This window comes from Marmota flaviventris, chromosome 13, assembly GCF_047511675.1.
Source record: "Marmota flaviventris isolate mMarFla1 chromosome 13, mMarFla1.hap1, whole genome shotgun sequence".
Lineage (NCBI taxonomy): Eukaryota > Metazoa > Chordata > Mammalia > Rodentia > Sciuridae > Marmota > Marmota flaviventris.
In genome coordinates this window covers 77,085,575-77,107,468 of record NC_092510.1, presented here as the reverse complement: position 1 = coordinate 77,107,468, position 21,894 = coordinate 77,085,575, and the positions used below count along the sequence as shown (strand labels likewise).

Sequence of the window (21,894 nt, the reverse complement as noted above, 5' to 3'; positions counted from 1 at the left end):
CTGTGGCAGGAAGGATTTTGTTTTTAATCACTTAGGCCAACGTTAAGTGCTTATACTATTTCCAAAGGATAGGATCAGCTCTGTTCAGAACTATACAAACTCAAGTGGATGTACTGTGGATTCATCAAAAGAAGGATACTTTTAACAGAAGAGTGGATTCCAGACAAAAATAAATCAATACATGTTCAATTTAAAATGACAGAGAAATGAGACTGAGAGTACAAAAGGAAGGAAGAGAAATGAAATAGATGAAGGAGAGTTGAGGGGAAGGACAAAGAGGAGAAAGAGACAGGGGAGAAGAAGGAGTAAAAAATGGGGAAGAAAGAAAAATAGAGGAGATAGCAGAGGGCAGAGAGAATAAGATGCATATGATGGAAAGATGTTTAGAGACTAATTAGAGGAGCTGTGCACACACAGAGACTGCAAACAAGACAATATTCAGAAGCTTTATATGAGCATTCCATGTTGAAAAGAATGGAGTCCCATGTATGGCCTTACAAGCAGACTTTTTCTGTGACTATAAAACACCTGATCTGATCCTGTGTTGAGAGAATCATGTTTCATGGCCTTTCATACTTTTGTTAGATGCAAGTATCTGTTTGAAATTTTCTTCACAGCCGCTTTTACTTCCTTATTCCTCAGGCTATAGATGATGGGATTCAACATTGGGGTTATCACTCCATAAGACAGTCCAATGATTTCATCAGATACTTTGGTGTTGTTTGACTTGGGCTTTGTGTACATAAAAAGGGCTGTCCCATAGAATAAGATCACCACAGTCAGGTGGGCTGAACAGGTAGAAAAGGCTTTTTTTCTCCCCTCAGCAGAATTAATTTTTAGGATGGAAGAGAGAATGAAAATATAGGATACAAAAATTAACAGGAGAGGAATTACCAATAAAACAACACTTGCCAATGTCATAATAAGCACATTCATCGATATATCTGAGCACACAAGTTTTAGAAGAGCCAGGATCTCACAGGTAAGATGATCAATAACATTGTTACCACAGAAAGGCAACACCATTGTCATGACTGTTTGCACTAAGGAGTTCATGCAGCCTATGACCCAGGACCATGCTGCCAAGTGCATGTATAACACCTTGTTCATGATGATGGGGTACCTCAGTGGGTTGCAGATGGCTACATACCTGTCATAGGCCATCACAGCCAGAAGGACACATTCTGTGGAGCCCAAGCCAAGGGTGAAAAACATCTGTAGAGTACAGCTAAGAAAGGAGATGGATATTCTCTCTGATATAAATATAATAAGCACTGAGGGAATGGATGATGATGTGTAACAGATGTCTAAGAATGAAAGATTTCCAAGAAAGAAGTACATGGGAATATGGAGGCGAGGATCCAGGATGCTGATGATAATGAGGAGACTGTTTCCTAGTAGGATAATCTTGTACATGATGAGGCAGAGCACAAAGAGAAAATGCTGTAGTTCTGGGTATTGAGAAAGCCCCACCAGAAAGAATTCAGTCACTGAAGAATAATTCCCCATCTTCATGTGTCCTTGTCATCTACAGGGTTCATATCAGGAGGTGACTCAGGGGAATCTGAACTTTTCATGTATTATATCTAATCATTTCACTTCCATTATTTATTTATTTTGATGTTTTAGAACATGTCCTGGAATCAGTAACAGTAGGGATAGTATATTAATTTTACTTATGATGAAAGAGACACTGAAAGATAGGTAATACTACCTAGCATCAAATAGCAACAGAGACTTGGAATTGTGCTGAGAAATGCCAGGCCTTTTATTATGTATAAATTTAAGACAAACTGCATTCACATTTGTATACCTTAAAATCTCTTTATTAATGAATGTTTTGAAATAAAACTATTCTAATAAAGCTCATTCAAAATTAAAGTACCATGTAGATTTAGTGCCATGCTACTTATCTTCAGTATGATCCATTGTAAGTTACCTAACTATTTTGAGTTTCAACTAGCTCAGCTACTAACCTCAGCCTGTAAAATGGAGGATGTTATTAATTATTTGGTATTTTTTGTGAGAATTATATTAGATAACATCTATTAGGTGGCAAGTACAATAGACAGCTTCAACATGTCATCTAAAACTATGTGAGAATACAATAGAATAAAATATATAATTAAATATAACAAAATAAATATATAATTCTTATTTGTAACTGTAATAAACTACAATTTTAAAATGTCCTTGATTGGCTTAGAAGGAAAAGTTGATTTTTTAAAAAATGTGGATTGAAGTTGGGAAATGTCATTGATGAAAATGAATATTTCCTGATCTGTGGGACATGTAATCAGTTAATATTCTAAGATTCATTGGAGTTTGGTTTCTAACAACTAGCTGGCACAAAGGGATCTGTGCTGCCATTATGCGGAGATTTTGTTTTCCTTTATGTGGGGTGCACATACCAGAGATTGAACCCAGGGGCACTTAACCACTGAGCCACATGCCCAGCAATTTTTATTGATTGATTGATTGATTGATTGATTGGACAGGGACTTGCTAATTGCTGAAGCTGGTCTTGAACTTGTGACTTTACTGCCTCAGCCTCCTGAGCTGCTGGGATTACAGGTGTGAATCACCGCACACAACCATGCACAGATTTTTAGGGCCTATAATTCTATCCTTCAATTTAAATCACCAAACATTACCTTTCCTCCTTATTTGTATACATTTCCAGTCAATCTAAATTCTCCATTCCTTTTTCTCTACCACTTTCCTTTAGGTGTATATTTTATGTTTTCTAGGCATATTCCTATCATTGCACAAAATAATATTAATATATCTATTATTTCATTTATTATATTTGATGCTTTGTAATGCATCCATGGATCTTCCTGTTTTTTTAATATTTTGGCCACGAAGCTTCTGTAAATGACTAAACTAATACTGGTTATTTTATATTGAGTTTGCTGTAAGTATATTAGATTAATGTAACTCATTGAATGTGTTAACTGATTTAAACTTCAGGGCAACTCTGTAATACAAATATCACTTTAAACTCCCATTTTATGTGGAACAAACAAAGACACAAAAATTGAAATAACTTTCACAAGGTCATGATATAATAGATGATCAAACTAGAATTGAGTATTTTAGTCATGGTTCTAGAGTCAGCCCTCTTAACCACCAGAGCAGACTATATGTCACAGATTTCTATACTGATTTTAAGTAACAGAAAACTATTAGAAAAATGTGTTACACTTACATAGGAATCAAGACATTTTTTTTTTTTATTTCTGACCTTAAGTGTTATGACAGAAAGCTCTGAAGCCTGGGTCATACCATCCTTAATTTTCCACATGTAGGAAGTAATCTCACAATTATGAGGATTAGCATAATCAGGATTAATGGCCTGAGAACCCTTACCATTTTATTTGCCTCTGGCAAACACACACCTGGAATTCTTAGCATTTGGCTTTTCTCTCAAAATCAGTAAACACTTCCGGAAATTCAATTACCTTAATTTTGGCCTTTTGTTTTCTTCTCTGAATTTTCTATCCTTTCGAGTTATGCTTCAAAAATTAACATTTTTTCTTTTTTCACATTTTTTATAGGTGCATCATAGTCATACATAATGATGAGATTTGTTGATATTTGGACATGCACACAATATAGCAATATAATTTGGCCAAAGTTTGGCCTTTTCTACCCTTTTCCTCCCAACTCATATTTTCTGAAGTTCTGTCTACTTATAACTTCAAACTATATAATTAGAAACTTAGTTGTGTTCCAATTTTTTCATACTTTTAAGATGCTTAAACATGAATGTAAACATATTATATAAAGGATTTCATCTTTTATTCTTTTATTTCTTCACTGTTGTAGCTTGTGTTCTCTGAGTTATGGTGATAGAATGCAAATATTCATTTTGAATCATATATTTCCCATAACTATAGATTTTTTTGGCTTGTTTGTATCCCAAGAGCTTGAAGATATAGATGAAGGACTTACTACTTGGGGGAGTCACAAGATGACAGGACTTTCTTCCTATCAGGATCAAGACAGGATGGGAAAAATAATTTAATCTTCATTTTTTTCCCCTTTACATTTGTCTTCCTGTTGGAGAGTATCCCTTGGACAGTGATTTTTGATAAGGCTAAAAAAATGATAGAACCAGTATCAGCATATTGAAAACTATTCCCTTCTTCCTATTTTTCCTTTCCTGTCTAGGCACATTGGCCACAGGGACTTATTCCACAAAGGAAAGAGTTAAGATAGCAGTTTTAATTAATTCTCCACATTTGTGGAGAAGAGAGGGAGGGCAGGGAAGAAAAGAAGGAAAAGTAGTCAAATAAAGTTAAATAAAGTAGTTAAATAAAGTTCACTAAACATTTGTATTCTAGAGTAGGGTTCTTGGAAAAATAGGCACGAAGAAAACGTGGTTTCCTTTTTCTCTGTTCAAAATCTTTCAGGGAAGGTGTATATCTTTTCATAATTAAGGATGATTTTAAGAGAAAGAAAAAAAGTCATGTTGCCATAAATATAGTTAACCCATCACAAAAAGTCTATCTTGTCTCCCTCAGTTTTCATTCCTCCTCTCATTTCTGATATTTCTCTTCCCATTTTGGTGTCCAGTAAGGAGTTACTGGGTGGGCTTGCCCTGGAATATTCCTCATCAGCATCCTCATAAAAGTCACACCAACAGAGGAACATATCCTGAGGAAAAACTATGTGCTGCCTATGCAACACAGCTTAAAAGACCTCCAGCCAATCATGCAATCATTCTTTGGTCCCTTTGAAGTAGAAATTCTGAAACCACTAGTGACACTTCCAATGCTCTGCAATGACCATGCTGAGTGTCGTTTAGTCATCCTGAAACACTAAAATCTTTTTTCTTTTTGCCTTTGTACATGCTGTTTTCTTAAACTGGAAGGACTTCTTTCAATTCAGATGTTGTTTTTTTCTAGGAAACTTTGTCACCTTCTATTGGGAGGGTGATGCTCCTGCTATGTCACACAACCCTGTGCTTCCTACTTTCATAGCATACTTCATTTACTTATTTATTCAACACGAACCATGCCATTTATATTGTGATATATAGCAGGGCTCCAATGTGAGACTTTCCAAATGGACACTGGATGCAGAATAACTATTGGGATTTTAAGAAACAAATAATTTATATGCTATCTAACACTTTAATGTGAAAAATTGTTACAAATTATTTTATGAAATTAAAATATCATTTTTACCCAAATGTGTGAGAGCCAATAAAGTTCTGTTCAATCCAATTTATGACTGTATATGCAAAGCATACAAGGTACATCCAACTACACAATAAAGTGAAATTACTTATTTTTTATTAATGCTTGGAATTCCACATTAATGCCTGAAAGATTGTCAAGATAATGTATGAAGTGAATTAGTTACAAAAATAAGATTCACTGCCATCTAACTCTATGTGCAAGAGCATTTGATAGAATACAGGATTCATTCTTGGTACAAACTTTTGGGAAACTAGACTGAGGAAGATAAATTATTAAGATGATAAAATCATCTCTCTCAAAGTGTTGATCAATATAATTTCAAGTGTTGAGATGCTGGAAATATTTTCCTAAAAGCCATTAAAATGCATTATTATTATTTGACATTTTAATGGACAGTTCCAACAACTGGATCAGAATATAAAAATAAATGACATTGCACACAGTCTCTTATTTCAAGTTAAATTATACTTTAGTAATTGCTATATTATTTCCTCTAAGATACTGAAATTCTGGCATATGATGGCCATGGTGTAACAAGTGAAAAGAAATAAAGTCACATGTAATATTACCAGTGCCAATTGTAGTCTTAGAGAAGTGTTAAAAACAATGGAGGATAATGCTCATGGCATATTTCCAGATAAAAGAAGTTTCCCAAAACTACATAAATGATTGCAGTTTTGTAAAAAAAACTGCCAAAAGGAATTACACTGTGTTTATTGAGGTTTTCCCTGGAATGTGAGACTTGAAGCATTAACAATTTAATCTTCTCCATATTTTCCAAATAGTTTTTAATTGGACTATATTTTATCATTGTAAATATAAAATATACTATTTCCTAATTTTTAAAGGAAGAGAATAGTAGAATGGACATCCACAACTTTCACACCAGTTTTCTTTCAAACCCAAGCAGAAAATAAAACTGTCATTGGGCAGGAAATTTGAAGGAAACTTTTGTTGCTTTATATTATTTAGATGACTACAATGCCATTTAGTGTTCTGATTTCATCCAGTACATCTCACACAGATACTCAGTATTAGCAAACAGCCTGACACAGTCTCAGTTATTGTAAAAGAATTCCATAATCCACCATTTAGAATCTCAACATTGTGTACATCCACAAGACTGGGATCCTAATTAGAATAAGATATACTTCATGTTTGTATAAAGCTGTCCAAATGGAGTCTATTGTCATGTATAACTAAAAAGAACAAATAACACGCACTTACATAAATGTGATCAAGTTTGACACTGTATATAGGAGTCCTTGTAAATCATACTGTAGTCTCTCTCTCTCTCTCTCTCTCTCTCTCTCTCTCTCTCTCTCTCACACACACACACACACACACACACACATATACACACACACATACACACACAGAAACAGAGTTACTTGGTAGACAAAAGGAAACATGAGGAAAGATCAGGGGCTTCTTTACCTTTCTTTTCTTTCTGTCAGAAAACTGTATAATTTTGATTCCTGGTCCTCCACATTTTATTCATCTCTCCAAAAACTCAGTCATAGATTGGTCCTCACCATTGTGCATCACTTATGGAAAGAAAGAAAGCAAACTGCTGATCATGAAGCATTGTCTCTTTTTCTCTGCATGTTTCTGAAAAAGAAAGAGTATTAAGTTGTAAAGTATGTTATTCACCCAAATTCTCTGATTTTAACCCATGGAATGTTTGAGCAGTATATGACAACAATCATCTGGCTTCCTCCAGGTTTTCCTAATGTTTACAAAGTGCCTTTGTTCTTCACAGCATGAAAGATTACTCACTGGCATGAGGCCTCTAATGCTTATCTAAATAAATTACTTCCTAGAAGCCCCAAAAGGAGTTGATAATAAACAGTAGTAGATGAGTTAGAATTAAGCCCTCTTTTTTCTTTTTTTACACAGTCTTAAAAATTATTCTGTTTTTTTTTAATTCTTTTTTTAAATTACCATCATTATGTGAGTACAAAATGCATCCCTCCCATACCGGAATACAGAGGAAGCTTTAAACTCTTACCTATAGGAACTTCTATCTTTGCCATAGGCTCTCTGGGATTGATTAGCACATGCAACACACTCAATTATTTCTAAGGCTCTGCCATGTAAGCCTATTTTGTCTGATCTTCTTTTTTGTTCTTATTGTTAGTTATGTATCTTTATGGAGAAGGACCATGTTTTAATGGAAAGAGCAGTTAACTTAGAGTCAGGATTCCTAGAGTTCAGTCTGGGTCTGTGATTTACCAGCTATACAAACTTGTGTGTCATGAGCGTCATGAAAAATTGGTTAATCATACCCTCATTGTAGTGTTAAGATGATTAACATAACATACCTGAAAGATTTTGGTACAAAGGGAGTGCGCAGTAGAAAGTATGTCAGTTCACTCTGAACTCCTAAACTGCCATATTTTAATTTTCCAAGGTAAGCAGAAAATAATTTAAAATGATGTTCATAAATATTCAAGGTATTTCCTTCATCAAATAAACATATCCCATATTCTTTTCACTATTTTATAAAAAACTTACCAAATACAATAAATCATTCAGAATTCTTAACTGCTACATCCTTTTTGCTTTCTGAAAATAGCTCTTCCCAACTCTGCTGTAATTTACCTCATTTAAATATTAGTGTAGGATTCTCAAATTCTCCACATAGAATAAATTACCGGGTTTATTGGGACTACAATCTTCAAAACAAATACGACATTGTAGACATAAGCATGGATATCACTAATATTCACTTCCTCTAGTACATCATTAATTTTTTCTATTTATATATTGAAGTATGAAGATACTTCATGGCTTCATGCTGAAGTATAAATTCAAGAATTAAGTAGCTATGATTGTTCCTTTTCATATTAGTTTTAAACTTATTTATCTTCTCTTTGAGCTTAATAATACCATAGAACCCATACATCAGAATCCTACAGCTCTTGATTAATGCTAGTAGTTGGAGTCAGTGGGAGGCAGATCAAAGTAAAGCTTTTATGTCTAATACAAACCCATGTCATAAATTGGAGTTTGTAGTAAGTCAATCTGCCACCTAGGTACTCTCTAACCTCTGGGTTCCTACTATTTCCAGTGGGCCTATTGGTGCTTCTGGCAGCCAATTTAAGTCCATCTTTGGTTTCTTCTAAGAGACTCTATAATCCCACAAGTGATTTAAAGTTGAATTTAAATCTTCCTAATGGTAACAAATTGTAGAATACTAAAGATAATGTCTCAAAGACCTAAGCATGTCTTCCTCATTAAATAGCATTGTTTTCTTCTTTGAATTAATTTTCTCTGATTTTAGATATAATATAAATTTATTGTGGAAAATTGATTTATTCAGAAAAGGCCAAGAAGGAAATGAAAGTCATTTATACTTTTAGATATAAGTACTGAAATTTTAGCATATTTTCATGAATATACTTTATAAGGTATGGAGTATAATTGATAGCATGCTATCAATTATACTCCTTACCTTAAATATTTGCTATTTTATAACCTTCTGTTTAAAGGTCTTTTTATAAGTTTTCTCATTCCATTTATTTATGGTACTGAGAATTGAGCCTAGGGAAACCACTGAGCTACATGCCAGCCCCTTTTATTTTTTATTTTGATACAGGGTCTCACTAAGTTGCAGAGGGTGGCCTCAAAATTGTGAATCTGTTACTTCAGTCTCCCCAAAAGCTGGGATTTGAGTAATCTTATTTTTTTAGCTGTAGCCAGATACAATACTTTTATTTTATTTATTTACTTTTATCTGGTGCTGAATATCAAACCCAGTGCCTCTCACATGCTAGGTGAGCGCTCTTGTGCTGAGCCACAACCCCAGCCCCAGACTCATGTTATTTTTAAAGCAGGTGTTTAATGAAACCTATCATTTTCAAATGGAATATAGAGAGGAAGAAAACCTGTGTATTGGATGAGTAGAAATTATACAGGTTCCTCTTGAATTTCTTGGTACTTTCTACTTGTCTTCAGCATTAAGATGATTACAAGGTTGGAGGGCATTATTCTTATTCTGTGTTAATTAAATCTAATTCCAATTATCATAAATTTTGTAATGCCCTTTATATAGAATAGAAAATGAGTGAGTGTGCAATACATTTTTTTCTTGGTTGTGTGAAATAGATATAAGTGTGTAACAACCAAAGCTGTGGACATGTATCCTCCAGGGAATGAACAACAAACTCCTGCCATGGCTCCCTGGTAGCGTCCTCTTCCTCTACTTATCCTATTTCAACTTCCTTAACCCTGCCCACGCTGTACTAACTCCAGATTTTAATATTTTAATTATGTTCCTCTTGTAGTCTTTTGACACCTATGTAATCATGTAGGCCTTATTTAGAACAGTTGTTCTCAAGGACTTTAGCTCGTTTAAAGTAAATTCAATATCAAATGAGAGGATAAAACACATAATTTGAAAGAGAAGCAATCAATTACAGTTTAGTGGCATCATACGTGTTTCTCATTTCCATTTTTTCACCTCTGTTTGCCTTTAAAATTAAAAGGAAATTGTACCTATGTGGTACCCTTTGCTCAATTTTGATGCAAAATAGTCATTGTTGTATGGATATGCAAAATGATAAACAGAAGTCCTTGTCATAAAGATTAGTGTGGAATCATCAATAAGCAGGAGACAATCTAAATGAAACTATTAGAAAAGTCATAGTAGATTTGGAGATTCAAAATATTTCCTCTATATATAGCACTTCTGAAAATAAAAGTAGACACTGTTAATAAAATAACATCATAACTATTCAAGATTAAAATAGAGCATATGTGCAAAGAAAAAAGTAGTGACTTAAAGTAAGAAATTATTACCTTATCGGTCATGAGAATCAGGAAATATTTTAGATAGAATAGGCTCAGTGACAAGTTTTTCATGTCAGAAAAGTTTCCTTGGATGCAACTTAGGGAAAATGCAACCTCAAAGTGTATTATAAAGTAAAGCATTTATTAACTCACTTAACAAGAACTTAATAGATTCAAGACTTAGGTTATCAAGGACCCAAGGGTTTTTCAGGTTTTTTTCCCTTTATTTTTTGGTATTTATTTATTTATTTATTATTTTTTGCATTACAATTCTTAATACACCTTTATACCACAATTTATCATATCTCTGATTGTATATAAGGTATGTTGACACCAAATTCACATCTTCATACATGTATTTTGCATAATGATGAGGGTCTCCTTCCACCATCCATGCTATTCCCATTTTTCTTGGTTATTGCTACTGTGCTGGCAGTGACAGAAATCAAATCCTCATACTAGAAAAGTCAGGAACATAGATCAGGTCCCTGCCTATTACTCTTCTTAAGGGCAAGAAGCATTCCCAGAAAGTCTGTCTCATTCACTCTCAGTCTAATTTTCGAGACCTGGGTCATATGCCTATCTAAAGGTAGGCGTACATACCATCAGTCACAAAAGGAAATAAGATTTACCATATTAGCCTGAAATAAACATGCTTCTTCTTTCCCACCATTCCTGACCATGAAGCTGATAGTTAAATATAAATTGTGCTGGTGAGTTGGATGGGCATTCCTGTGTGGTGCTGTACTTCCTGAGATGAGCAAGACTTAGGAAGTAGTTTGAGGATAGGAAAGTCAAAGCTTCTGTTTTGGACTGGTTATATTTAAAGTACCTATTATGCTAGATCTCAGGGCTGGAGTACACATATAGGACTCATTGTTCTTCATTTTAATATCTTTTTTTCCTGTTGGTTATTTTCAAGCTATAAGCTCAGTAAATTAGTGATTATTATTATTATTAGTGATTATGTCCATGTGTACCTGCATTAGTAAAACTATGCCAACCTGTTAACAGTCAATCTTTTGATGCCCAGAATTAAAAAAACAAACAAAACAAACAAACAAAAAACTATACATAAAACAGGGCATGTTAATTTAACCAGGATTTTTGCTATAGTAGTTGTATGTGTTATATTATCACAGTCATGCTTCCCATATTCTATGAAAATGAAATTATGTTAAGTGAATAATCTTCATATAAGAAGTCACTATATAATGACACAGTTAATGTATTAATTGAAGCCCACTTTGTTAATAATTGTGGCATTACAATACCAGATAAGTCATAGACTTTTTTTGTATTCCACTGTCATATATTTAAAAAATAAAATCAATTAAATATAAATAAATAAATAAATAAATAAATAAAATTCTAAAAAAATTCAATCAATAGCAAGTTTATTGTCAAGAGAACATAAATCTTAAAATAATAAATATTCCAAAACCTAAATAGTTTGCTATGGAAATTTAACTTAGAGGAAGAAAAGGTAAGAATTGTGCTAGGATTTTTAAAAAGGCTTTAAATAAGAGGAGACATTTGAGAGGTAGTTTGAGATTTTATAGGTAGATTATAGAGAGGGCAATTTTAGTGGGAGTGAATGGCAATTGTAGGGATTATTTAGGCAATGGCAGATATCCTTATTTATTTATAGCATAAGAAAGGTAGTCACACACTTTATAATAAATTCCTTTGTTTCTGGATACCAAGGTTTCTAAAATAAAGATTAGTTTTATATCTTTCCTTGAGGAAATTCAGAGTCTATTGTGAGAGATAGTTGTGTATGGGTAATGGTATGAAGAATGTGTATTTTTAATTCCATGACAATTTTTTTAGCCTATAGAAGGATGTTAAATATAATGACCTTTATTATAGTTATTTAGGAATATTTCGTCTATTGTTTATGGGCAAAATGTACTGTTGAGAGTTTCAAAACTAAGAAGCACATAAGATTACCCAAGGAATGGTAGTAAAGTTTAGAATAATAGTCTGGGGCAAAACTGAAAACCAGAATGTAGGAAAATGTAAACACTGTTTAGAAATTATTGGTGGGGGGTGATTAGTGTATTTACCTTCATGTAAAACAGAAATTATATGATTATAATTTATTTAATGAAAGAAAAAAGAGAACCCCTGAGTGCTGGAGAACTTGGGACTACTTCAAGAATCTATCCCCACAATTTTTGGCTTCAAAAAATGAATGCAGAAGCAACAAAGGAATACATTAATCAGGACAATTTGATTGTATGTAATTAAGAATCCAATTCAAAGTTAGTTTTTTTATAGAAAGGTAATTTATTGACTCATAAAACCAAAAGAACATTTGTGAATTCGACTTTAGACACAGCTTGATCAAGGAGTTAAAACAACCTTTCCCACACTCCTTTCAACTTTTCTTTTACCTTTCAGTTAGGCTTTCTCCACATAAGGGCAGTGATTGGCTCTAGATGAATACTCTACCTGTTTAGCAACTCTAGCAGAAAGAGTTCCCCTTTTTCTTCAAACTGGGACAGAAATCTTGGATTGAGTTTGATTAGCCTGACTTGGCTCACTTGAAATGCTGAATGAATCACTGTGGCAGGAAATATTTTGTTTTTAATCAATTAGGCCAATGTTCATTGCTTATACTATTTCCAAAATACTGGATTAGCCCTGTCCAGAACCACACAAACTCAAATGGACGGACTGTTGACTCATCACAAGAAGAATACTCTTACCGAAAAGAGGGTGACAGACCAAAAAGACATACATGTTCAACTTTAAATAACCGAGAAAGGAGACTGAGAGGACAAAAGAAAGGAAGAGAGATGAAATAGATGAAGGAGGGAGGAGGAGAAAGACCAAAAGGAGAAGGAAACAGGAGCAGAGAGAATGAAAAATGAGGAAGAAAGAAAAATAGTAGAGACGAGATAGCAGAGGGCAGAGAGGATAAGATTCATATGATGGAAAGGTGAATAGGGACTAATTAGAGGAGCTGTGCACATACAGGGACTGCAAACAAGACAATATTCAGAAGCTTTATATGAGCATTCCAGATTGAAAAGAACGGAGTCCTATGCATGGCCTTACAAGCAGACTTTTTCTGTGACTATAATATACCTGATCTAATCCTGTATTGAGAGAATCACATGTTTCAAGGCCTTTCATATTTTTGTTAGATGCAAGTGTCTTTTCAAAATTTTCTTCAGAGCCTCTTTTACTTCCTTATTCCTCAGGCTATAGATGATGGGATTCAACATTGGGGTTATCACTCCATAAGACAGTACAATGATTTCATCAGATACTTTGGTGTTCTTTGACTTGGGTTTCGTGTACATAAAAAGGGCTGACCCATAGAATAAGATCACCACAGTCAGATGGGCTGAACAGGTAGAAAAGGCTTTTTTTCTCCCCTCAGCAGAATCAATTCTTAGGATGGAAGAGAGAATGAAAATATAGGATACAAAAATTAACAGCAGAGGAACCACCAGTATAATAATACTTGCCACTGTCATAATAAGCACATTCATTGATATATCTGAGCACACTAGTTTTAGAAGAGCCAGGATCTCACAGGTAAGATGATCAATAACATTGTTACCATAGAAAGGCAACACCATTGTCATGACTGTTTGCACTAAGGAGTTCATGTAGCCTATAGCCCAGGACCACGCAGCCAAGTGCATGTATAACACCTTGTTCATGATGATGGGGTACCTCAGTGGGTTGCAGATGGCTACATACCTGTCATAGGCCATTACAGCCAGGAGAACACATTCAGTGGAGCCCAAGCCAAGGGAGATAACCATCTGCAGGGCACAACCAAGAAAGGAGATGGATATTCTCTCTGACATAAACATAATAAGCATTGGTGGAATGAATGGTGATGTGTAACAGATGTCTAAGAATGAAAGATTTCCAAGAAAGAAGTACATAGGGGTATGGAGGCGAGGATCCAGGATGCTGATGATAATGAGGAGACTGTTTCCTAGTAGGATAATCTTGTACATGATGAGGCAGAGCACAAAGAGAAAATGCTGTAGTTCTGGGTATTGAGAAAGCCCCACCAGAAGGAATTCAGTCACTGCAGAATAATTCCCCATCTTCATGTGTCCTTGTCATTTACAGAGTTCATATGAGGACATGACTCAGGGAAATCTGAATTTTTGATGTAGATATATCTAATCATTTCTCTTCCATTATTTATTTATTTTGATGTTTTAGAACATGGCCTGTAATCAGTAACAGCAGGGATAGTATATTAATTTTACTAATGATGAAAGAGACACTGAAAGATAGGTAATACTATGTAGCAGCAAACAGTAGCAGAGATTTGGAATCGTGGTGAGAAGTGCCAAGCTTTCCGATGAACACATAATCTTAGGGCAAACTTCATTGAAATATGGACACATAAAAATCTTCTTATTATCAATATTTTGAAATGATACCATTCTAATAAAGCTCGTTTTAATTTAAAGTACCATGTGGATTTTGTGCCATCCCATTTAGCTTTAGTGTGATCCATTTTAAGTAGCTTAACTATTTGAGTTTCAACTAGCTAAGCTACTAGTCTCAGATAGGAGATGGGAGATTTTATTAATTCTTTGGTAGGTTTGTGTGAGAATTAAATTAGATATCATCCATTAGGTGGCAGGAACAGTAGACCATTTCAACATGTCATCTAAAACTATATGTAAGAATACAACATAATAAAATATAACAATATTAAATATATATTTCTATATTTATAACTGTTAAAAATGACAATTTTTATGTCTACATGTTTTTCTTAGAAGGAAAAGTTGATTTAAAAAATGAGGATTTAAGTTGGGAATCATAATTGATGAACATGAATATTTTCTGATCTGTGAGACATGTCATCAGTTAAGATTCTGATAATCACTGGAGTGTGGTTTCTAGGAATTTGTAGGCACTAAAGAGTCTGGGCTGCCATTATGCACAGATTTTCTTTCCTTTTCTTTTTTTCTTTTCTTTCTCTTTCTCTCTTTTTTTAAGGGAGGATACCAGAGATTGAACCCAGGGGCACTTAACCAGTGAGCCACTTTCCCAGCACTTTTTATTTTTTATTTTGGACAGGGACTTGCTAATTGCTGAGGATGGCTTTGAACTTGTGACTTTTCTGCCTCAGCCTTTTGTGCTGTTGGGAATACAGTTGTGCACCACTGCACCCAACTATGCACAGATTTTCTAGGACCTATAATTCACCGCCCTTCACTTTAAGTCACAAAACATTACCTTTCCTCCTAACTTTTACACATTTCCAGTTGATTTTAAGTATCTAAATTCTCCATTCTTTTTTCTCTACCACTTACATTTTAGTTGCATATTTTATTTTTTTTCTAGGCATATTACTATCATTTCATATCTATTACTTCATTTTTTATATTTGATACTTTGGAAAGCATCCCTGGATCTTCCAAATTATTTTTATTTTTAGCCATAAAGTTTACATAAGTGACTAAACTGATTTTGGCTAACATTTATTGAGCACTTTGTTGTAAGCACATTACACTAATGTAAGTTCATTGAATATATTAACTGACTTAAACTCAGGGCAACTCTATAATTAGTACCATTTTAAACTCATATTTGATATGGAGCAAACAAAGATACACAAATTGAAGTAACTTTCACAAGGCCACAGATATAATAGATGATCAAACTAGAATTGAATATTTTAGTCATGGTTCTAGAATCAACCCTCTTAACCACCAGACCAGACTATATGTCACAGATTCCTATACTGATTTTAAGCAACAGAAACTATTAGAAAAAATGTGTTACATTTATATAGGAATCATCACAGTTTGTTTTATTTTTGACCTTAAGTATTATGACAGAAAGCTCTGAAGGGTGGATTATAGCCTCCTTAATTTTCCACATATAGGAAGGAATTTCACAATTATGAGGATTAGCATAATCAGGAATAATGGCCTGAGAACCCTTACCATTTTATTTGCCTCTAGCAATCACACACCTGGAATTCTTAGCATTTGTCTTTCCTCTCAAAATCAGTATATACTTCAAGAACTTCAGTTATGTCAATTTTGGCCTTTTGTTTTCTTCTCTGAATTTTGTATTCTTTCAATTTTCTTCACAAATTAACTTTTTCCACATTTTTTATTGGTGCATTATAGTAATACATAATAATGAGATTTTCTCATATTTGGACATGCACACAATATAGCAATATAATTTGGCCAAAGTTTTGGCCTTTTCTGTCTTTTTCCTCCCAATTCATATTTTTTGAAGTTCTGTCTACTTATAACTTTAAACTATATCATTAGAACTTAGTTGTGTTCCAATTGTTTCATACTTACTTTTAAGATGCTTAAACATGAGTGTAAACCTATTATATAAAGGATTTCATCTTTCATTATTTTATCCCTTCACTGTTGTAGTTGTATTCTCTGGATTGTCATAATAGAAAGAAAAAAATTATTTCTGATCATATCCATCCCATAACTATAGATTTCCTTTTGTCATATTTGTATCCCAAGAGTTTGAAGATGTAGATGAAGGACTTACTGCTTGGCTGGTCACAGATAACAAGACTGTCTTCCTACAAGGGAACACAGGGCTGGAAAAATAATTTCATCTTCATTTTTTTTCTTTACATTTATCTTCCTTTTAGAGAGTATCCCTTGGACAGTGATTATTTGGTGAGGCTAAAAAAAATTATAGTACCAATATCAGTATATTGGAGAATAATCCCTTCTTCCTATACCTTTCCTTTCCTATTGGCCACATGGACTTATTCCACAAAGGAAAGAGTTAAGACAGCTGTTTTAATTTGTTGTAAGGCATTAGTGGAAGAAGAGAGGGAGGATGGGGAAGAGAGAAGGAAGAAAAGTAGAAAAAGTGGTTATTATTTACTATTTAATAAAATACACTAAACATTTGTATTCAGGAGTGAGGTTCTTGGATAAAAGGGATAAAAATGGTTTTTCTTTTGCTCTATTCAAAAAACTTGCAGGTAATTGTGCATATTTTTTTTTCCAAAATCAAGGATGAATAAGAGAAAGAAAAAACAGTCATGTTGTCAAAAACATAGTTAACCCATCATAAAAAGTCTATCTTGACTCCCTCAGTTTTCTTTCCTCCTCTCAGTTCTGATTTTTCTCCTCCCATGATGGTGTCCAGTAAGGAGTTACTGAGTAGGTTTGCCTTCAAATAATCTGCATCAGTATCCTCATAAAAGTTACATCGACAGAGGGATAGAGTCTAAGGAAAACAATGTGCTGCCTATGCAACACAGCTTAAAAGACCTACAGCTCATCCTCCAATCATTCTTTGGTCCCTTTGAGGTAACAATTCTGAAACCACTAGTGACACTTCCAGTGCTCTGCAATGACCAATCTGAGATTCTTTTAGTTATCCTCAAGCACAATAGTCATTTATCTTTATGCATTTGTACTGTTTTCTTAAACTGGAAGGACTTCTTTCAATTCAGATATTATATTTTCTAGGAAACTTTCTCACCTCCTGTTATGAGGGTTATGCTTCTGCTATGTGCTGTCACACAACCCTGTGCTTCCTGCTCTCATAGCATACTTCATTTACTTATTTGTTCAACACAAACCATGCCATTTATACTATGATATATAGTAGGGTTCCAATGTGATACTTTGAAAATGGGCACTGAATAAAGAATAAGTATTGTGATTTTAAGAAACAAATAATTTATATGCTATCTAACATTTTAATGTGAAAAATTATTGGAAATTATTTTATCAAATTAAAATATCAATGATCATGGCAGCACAATTCACAATAGCTAGACTTTGGAATCAACCCAGATGCCCTTCAATAGATGAATGGATTAAAAAACTGTGGCATTTATACACAATGGAGTATTACGCAGCACTAAAAAATGACAAAATCATGGATTTTGCAGGGAAATGGATGGCATTAGAGCAGATTATGCTAAGTGAAGCTAGCCAATCCTTAAAAAACAAATGCCAAATGTTTTCTTTGATATAAAGAGAGCAACTAAGATCAGAACAGGGAAGAAGAGCATGAGGAAAAGATTAACATTAAACAGAGACGAGTGGGGGGAGAGAAAGGGAGAGAGAAGGGAAACTATGGAAATGGAAGAAGACCCTCATTGTTACACAAAATTACATATAAGAGTTTGTGAGGGGAAAGGGGGAAAAAAAAACAAGGGAGAGAATTAAACAACAGCAGATGGGGTAGAGAGGGAAGATGAGAGGGAAGGGGAGGGGGGATAGTAGGGGATAGGAAAGGTAGCAGAATACAACAGTCACTAATATGGTATTATGTAAAAAGGTGGATGTGTAACCGATGTGATTCTGCAACTTGTATTTGGGGTAAAAAATGGAGTTCATAACCCACTTGAATCAAATGTATGGAAGATGATATGTCATGAGCTTTGTAATGTTTTGAACAACCAATTAAAAAAAAAATTTAAAAAAATTAAAATATCAATTTTACCCAAATGTATTAGAGCCAAGAAAGTGTTGGTCAATCCAATTTATGAACATTTTTACAAAGAATATAAAGTACACCCAACTACAATAAAGTGATGTTAATTATTTTTTTTTAATTCTTGGAATTCCACATTAATTTCTGAAAATTTGTCAATATAATATATGAAGTGAATTGGTTACAAAAGTAAAATACATTGGCATCTAACTAGGTGTTCAAGAGTATTTAATAGAGCACAGTATTCATTCTTCATACAAACTTTTGGTAATCTAGACTTAGGATGATAAATCATTAAGATGATAAAAATCATCTCTCTCAAACTGTCAGTCAATATAATTTCAAGTGTTGAGATGCTGGAGGTATATTTTTAGAAGTCATTAAAATGTATTATTTGAGTTTTTAATTGAAAGTTCTAACAAATGAGAAAATAAAAAAAATATTTTTCACTTATTTTATTGTGTCATAGTTTAAATTAAATTATGCTTTATTAATTGCTATATTATTTCCTCTAAGATAGTGAAATTCTGGCATATAATGGCCATGGTATTAAGAGTGAAAAGACATGAGTCCCATGTTATATCACCAATGCAAACTGTAGTCTAAGAGAAGTGTTAAAAAAAATGGAGGACACTTTCATGACATATTGCCTGAGAAAGGAAGTGTCTCAAAAGCGCCTAAATCATTGCAGTTTTGTACACAAAACTGCAGTTTTATTTTTAAAAAAGCTGCCTAAAGAAATTATCCCTGGGGCTGTGGCTGCAGCTTCTTGACAAAGTGCTTGCCTAGTGCTTGATCCTTAGCACCACATAAAAATAAACAAATAAAATAAAAGTATTGTCCATCTACAGTTACAAAAATAATTAAAAAGGAAAAAAAATTATAGTGTGTTGATTGAAGTTTTCTCTGGAACAAGGAACTTGGAGCATTAACAATTTAATCTCCATATTTTCCAAATAATTCTTAATCAGTCTATATTTAATTATTATAAATATAAAATATATACTATTTCCTAATTTTTAATAATAATTTTAATAAATATAAAATATATACTATACTATATTTAATAAATATAAAATATATACTATTTCCTAATTTTTAAAGGAAGGGAATAGTAGAATTGACACAAGAACTTTTACACCAGTGTTATTTCAAACCCAAGTAGGAAATAACACAGTCAATGGTCAGTAAATTGGAGAGAAACTTTTTGTTGCTTTATATCATATAGAGAAATACAACATTTAGTGTTCTGATTTCAACCAGTAAATCTCACACAGATACCCACTATTAGCATACAGCCTGACAGAGCCTCAATTATTGTAAAAGGATTCCATTTAGAATCTCAACATCATGTATATCCACAAGACTTGGATCCTAATTAGAATAAGATATACTTCATGTTTGTATAAATATGTCAAAATAGAGTCTACTGTCATGTATCTAAAAAGAACAAATAACACACACACACACACACACACACGAATGTGATCAAGTTTGACAGTGCTCATAGGAGGCACTGTAAACCATCCTATAGTATCTCTCTCTCTCTCTCTCTCTCTCTCTCTCTCTCTCTCTCTCTCTCTTACACTCACACACACACACACACACAAATGCAGAGATACTTGGTGGGCAAAACTACGCATAATAAAAAAAAAGTAGGCATCAGGAAAGATCAAGGGCTTCTCTTACTATCTTTTCTTTCTGTCAGAAAGCAGTAAATTTTGGTTATTTGTCCTCCACATTTTATTCATCTCTCCAAATACTCGGACATAGATTGGTTCTCAGCATTGTGCATCACTTGTGGAAAGAAAGCAAACTGTTGATCATGAAGCATTCACTCTTTTTCTCTGCATGTTTGCATGTTTATCAAGAAAGAATAGTAGTTGGAAAAGGATACATACTCACCCAGACTCTCTGATTTTAACCCATGGAATGTTTGAACAGTATATGACAACAGTCATCTTGCTTAATCCAAGTTTTCCTAATGTTTACAAAGTGCCTTTGTTCTTTACAGTATGAAAGATCACTGGCAGGAGGCTCCTAATGCTCATCTAAATAAATGACTTCCTAGGAGCCCTAAAAGGGGTTGATAATAATCAGTACTGGGTGAGTTAGAATTTAGCCCTTTTTTTTTTTTTAGTCTTAAAATTATTCTGTTTTTTAATTAACATCATCATGTGAGTACAAAATGCATCCCTTCCCGACAGGAATATCGTGGATTGTTTAAACTCTTACATTGTTGGAACTTCTATCTGTGCTATAGGTTTTCTGGGATTGATTAGAACATGCAACTCATTCAATTATTTCTAAGGCTCTGCCATGTAAGCCTATTTTGTCTGATCCTCTTCTTTGTTCTTATTGTTAGTTATGTATCTTTATGGAGAAGGACCATGTTTTAATAGAAAGAGCAGTTGACTTAGAGTCAGGATTCCTAGATTTCAGTCTGGATATGTGATTTACCAGCGATACAAACTTGCATGTCATGAGTGTCATGAAAAATAAGATAATAGTACACTCATTGTACTGATAAGATGATTAACATAACATACCTGAAAGATTTTGGCACAAAGGGAGTGCACGGTACATAGTATGTCAGTTCACTCTGAACTCCTAAACTGCCATTTTTAAATTTTCCAAGGTAAGCAAAAAATAATTTAAATATGTTCATAAATATTCAAGGTATTTTCTTTATCAAATAATTATATCCCATGTTCTTTTCACTATTTTATTAAAAACTTACCAAATATAATAAATCATTCAGAATTCTTAACTGTTACATCCTCTTTGCTTTCTGAAAATAGCTCTTCCCAACTTTGCTTTAATCTACCTCATTTACACATTAGTGTAGGGTTCTCAAGTTCTCCACATAGAATAAATTACCTGGTTTATTGGGACTACAATCTTCAAAACAAGTAAGACAGTATAGACATAAACATTGATATCTCTAATATTCACATCCTCTAGTATATCATTAAATTTTTCTATTTATGCATTGAAGTATGAACATACTTTATGGCTTCATGCTGAAGTGTGAAGGCAAGAATTAAGTAGCTGAGATTGTTCCTGTTTTTTTTTTTATATTTTTTTAGATGTTGATGGACCTTTAGTTTATTTATTTATATGCAGTGCTGAGAATTGAATCCAGAGCCTCACAAATGCTAGGCAAGTGCTCTACCACTGAGCCACAACTCCAGCCCCTGTTCCTCTTTTTAGTATTTTTAACCTTAGCTATCTTCTCTTTGAGCTGTACTCATGTGTAGAATCCATACAGAAGAATCCTACACCTCCAGATGAATGCTAGTAGTTGGAGTCAGTGGGAGGCAGATCAAAAGTAAAGCTTTTATCTCTAATACAAACTCATGTCATATATTTGAGTTTGTAGTAAGTCAATCTGCCACCTAAGTACTCTCTTACCTCTGGGTTCTAAGTATTTTCAGGGGGGTTACTG

At 33.7% G+C, this 21,894-nt stretch overlaps 2 protein-coding genes across 2 annotated transcripts; both read right to left on the bottom strand.

Annotated features, from left to right (window-relative positions):
* Positions 1-570: 570 nt before the first annotated feature.
* LOC114098796 (olfactory receptor 13D1-like) lies at positions 571-1,515 on the bottom strand. Its single transcript, XM_027943025.2, has one exon. The coding sequence runs from the start codon at positions 1,513-1,515 to the stop codon at positions 571-573; it is 945 nt and encodes a 314-aa protein (XP_027798826.2).
* Positions 1,516-13,144: 11,629 nt separating this feature from the next.
* On the bottom strand, positions 13,145-14,089 carry LOC114098794 (olfactory receptor 13D1-like). The gene has a single exon (XM_027943022.2). It carries the CDS (start codon positions 14,087-14,089, stop codon positions 13,145-13,147), a length of 945 nt encoding a protein of 314 aa, XP_027798823.2.
* Positions 14,090-21,894: the final 7,805 nt, after the last annotated feature.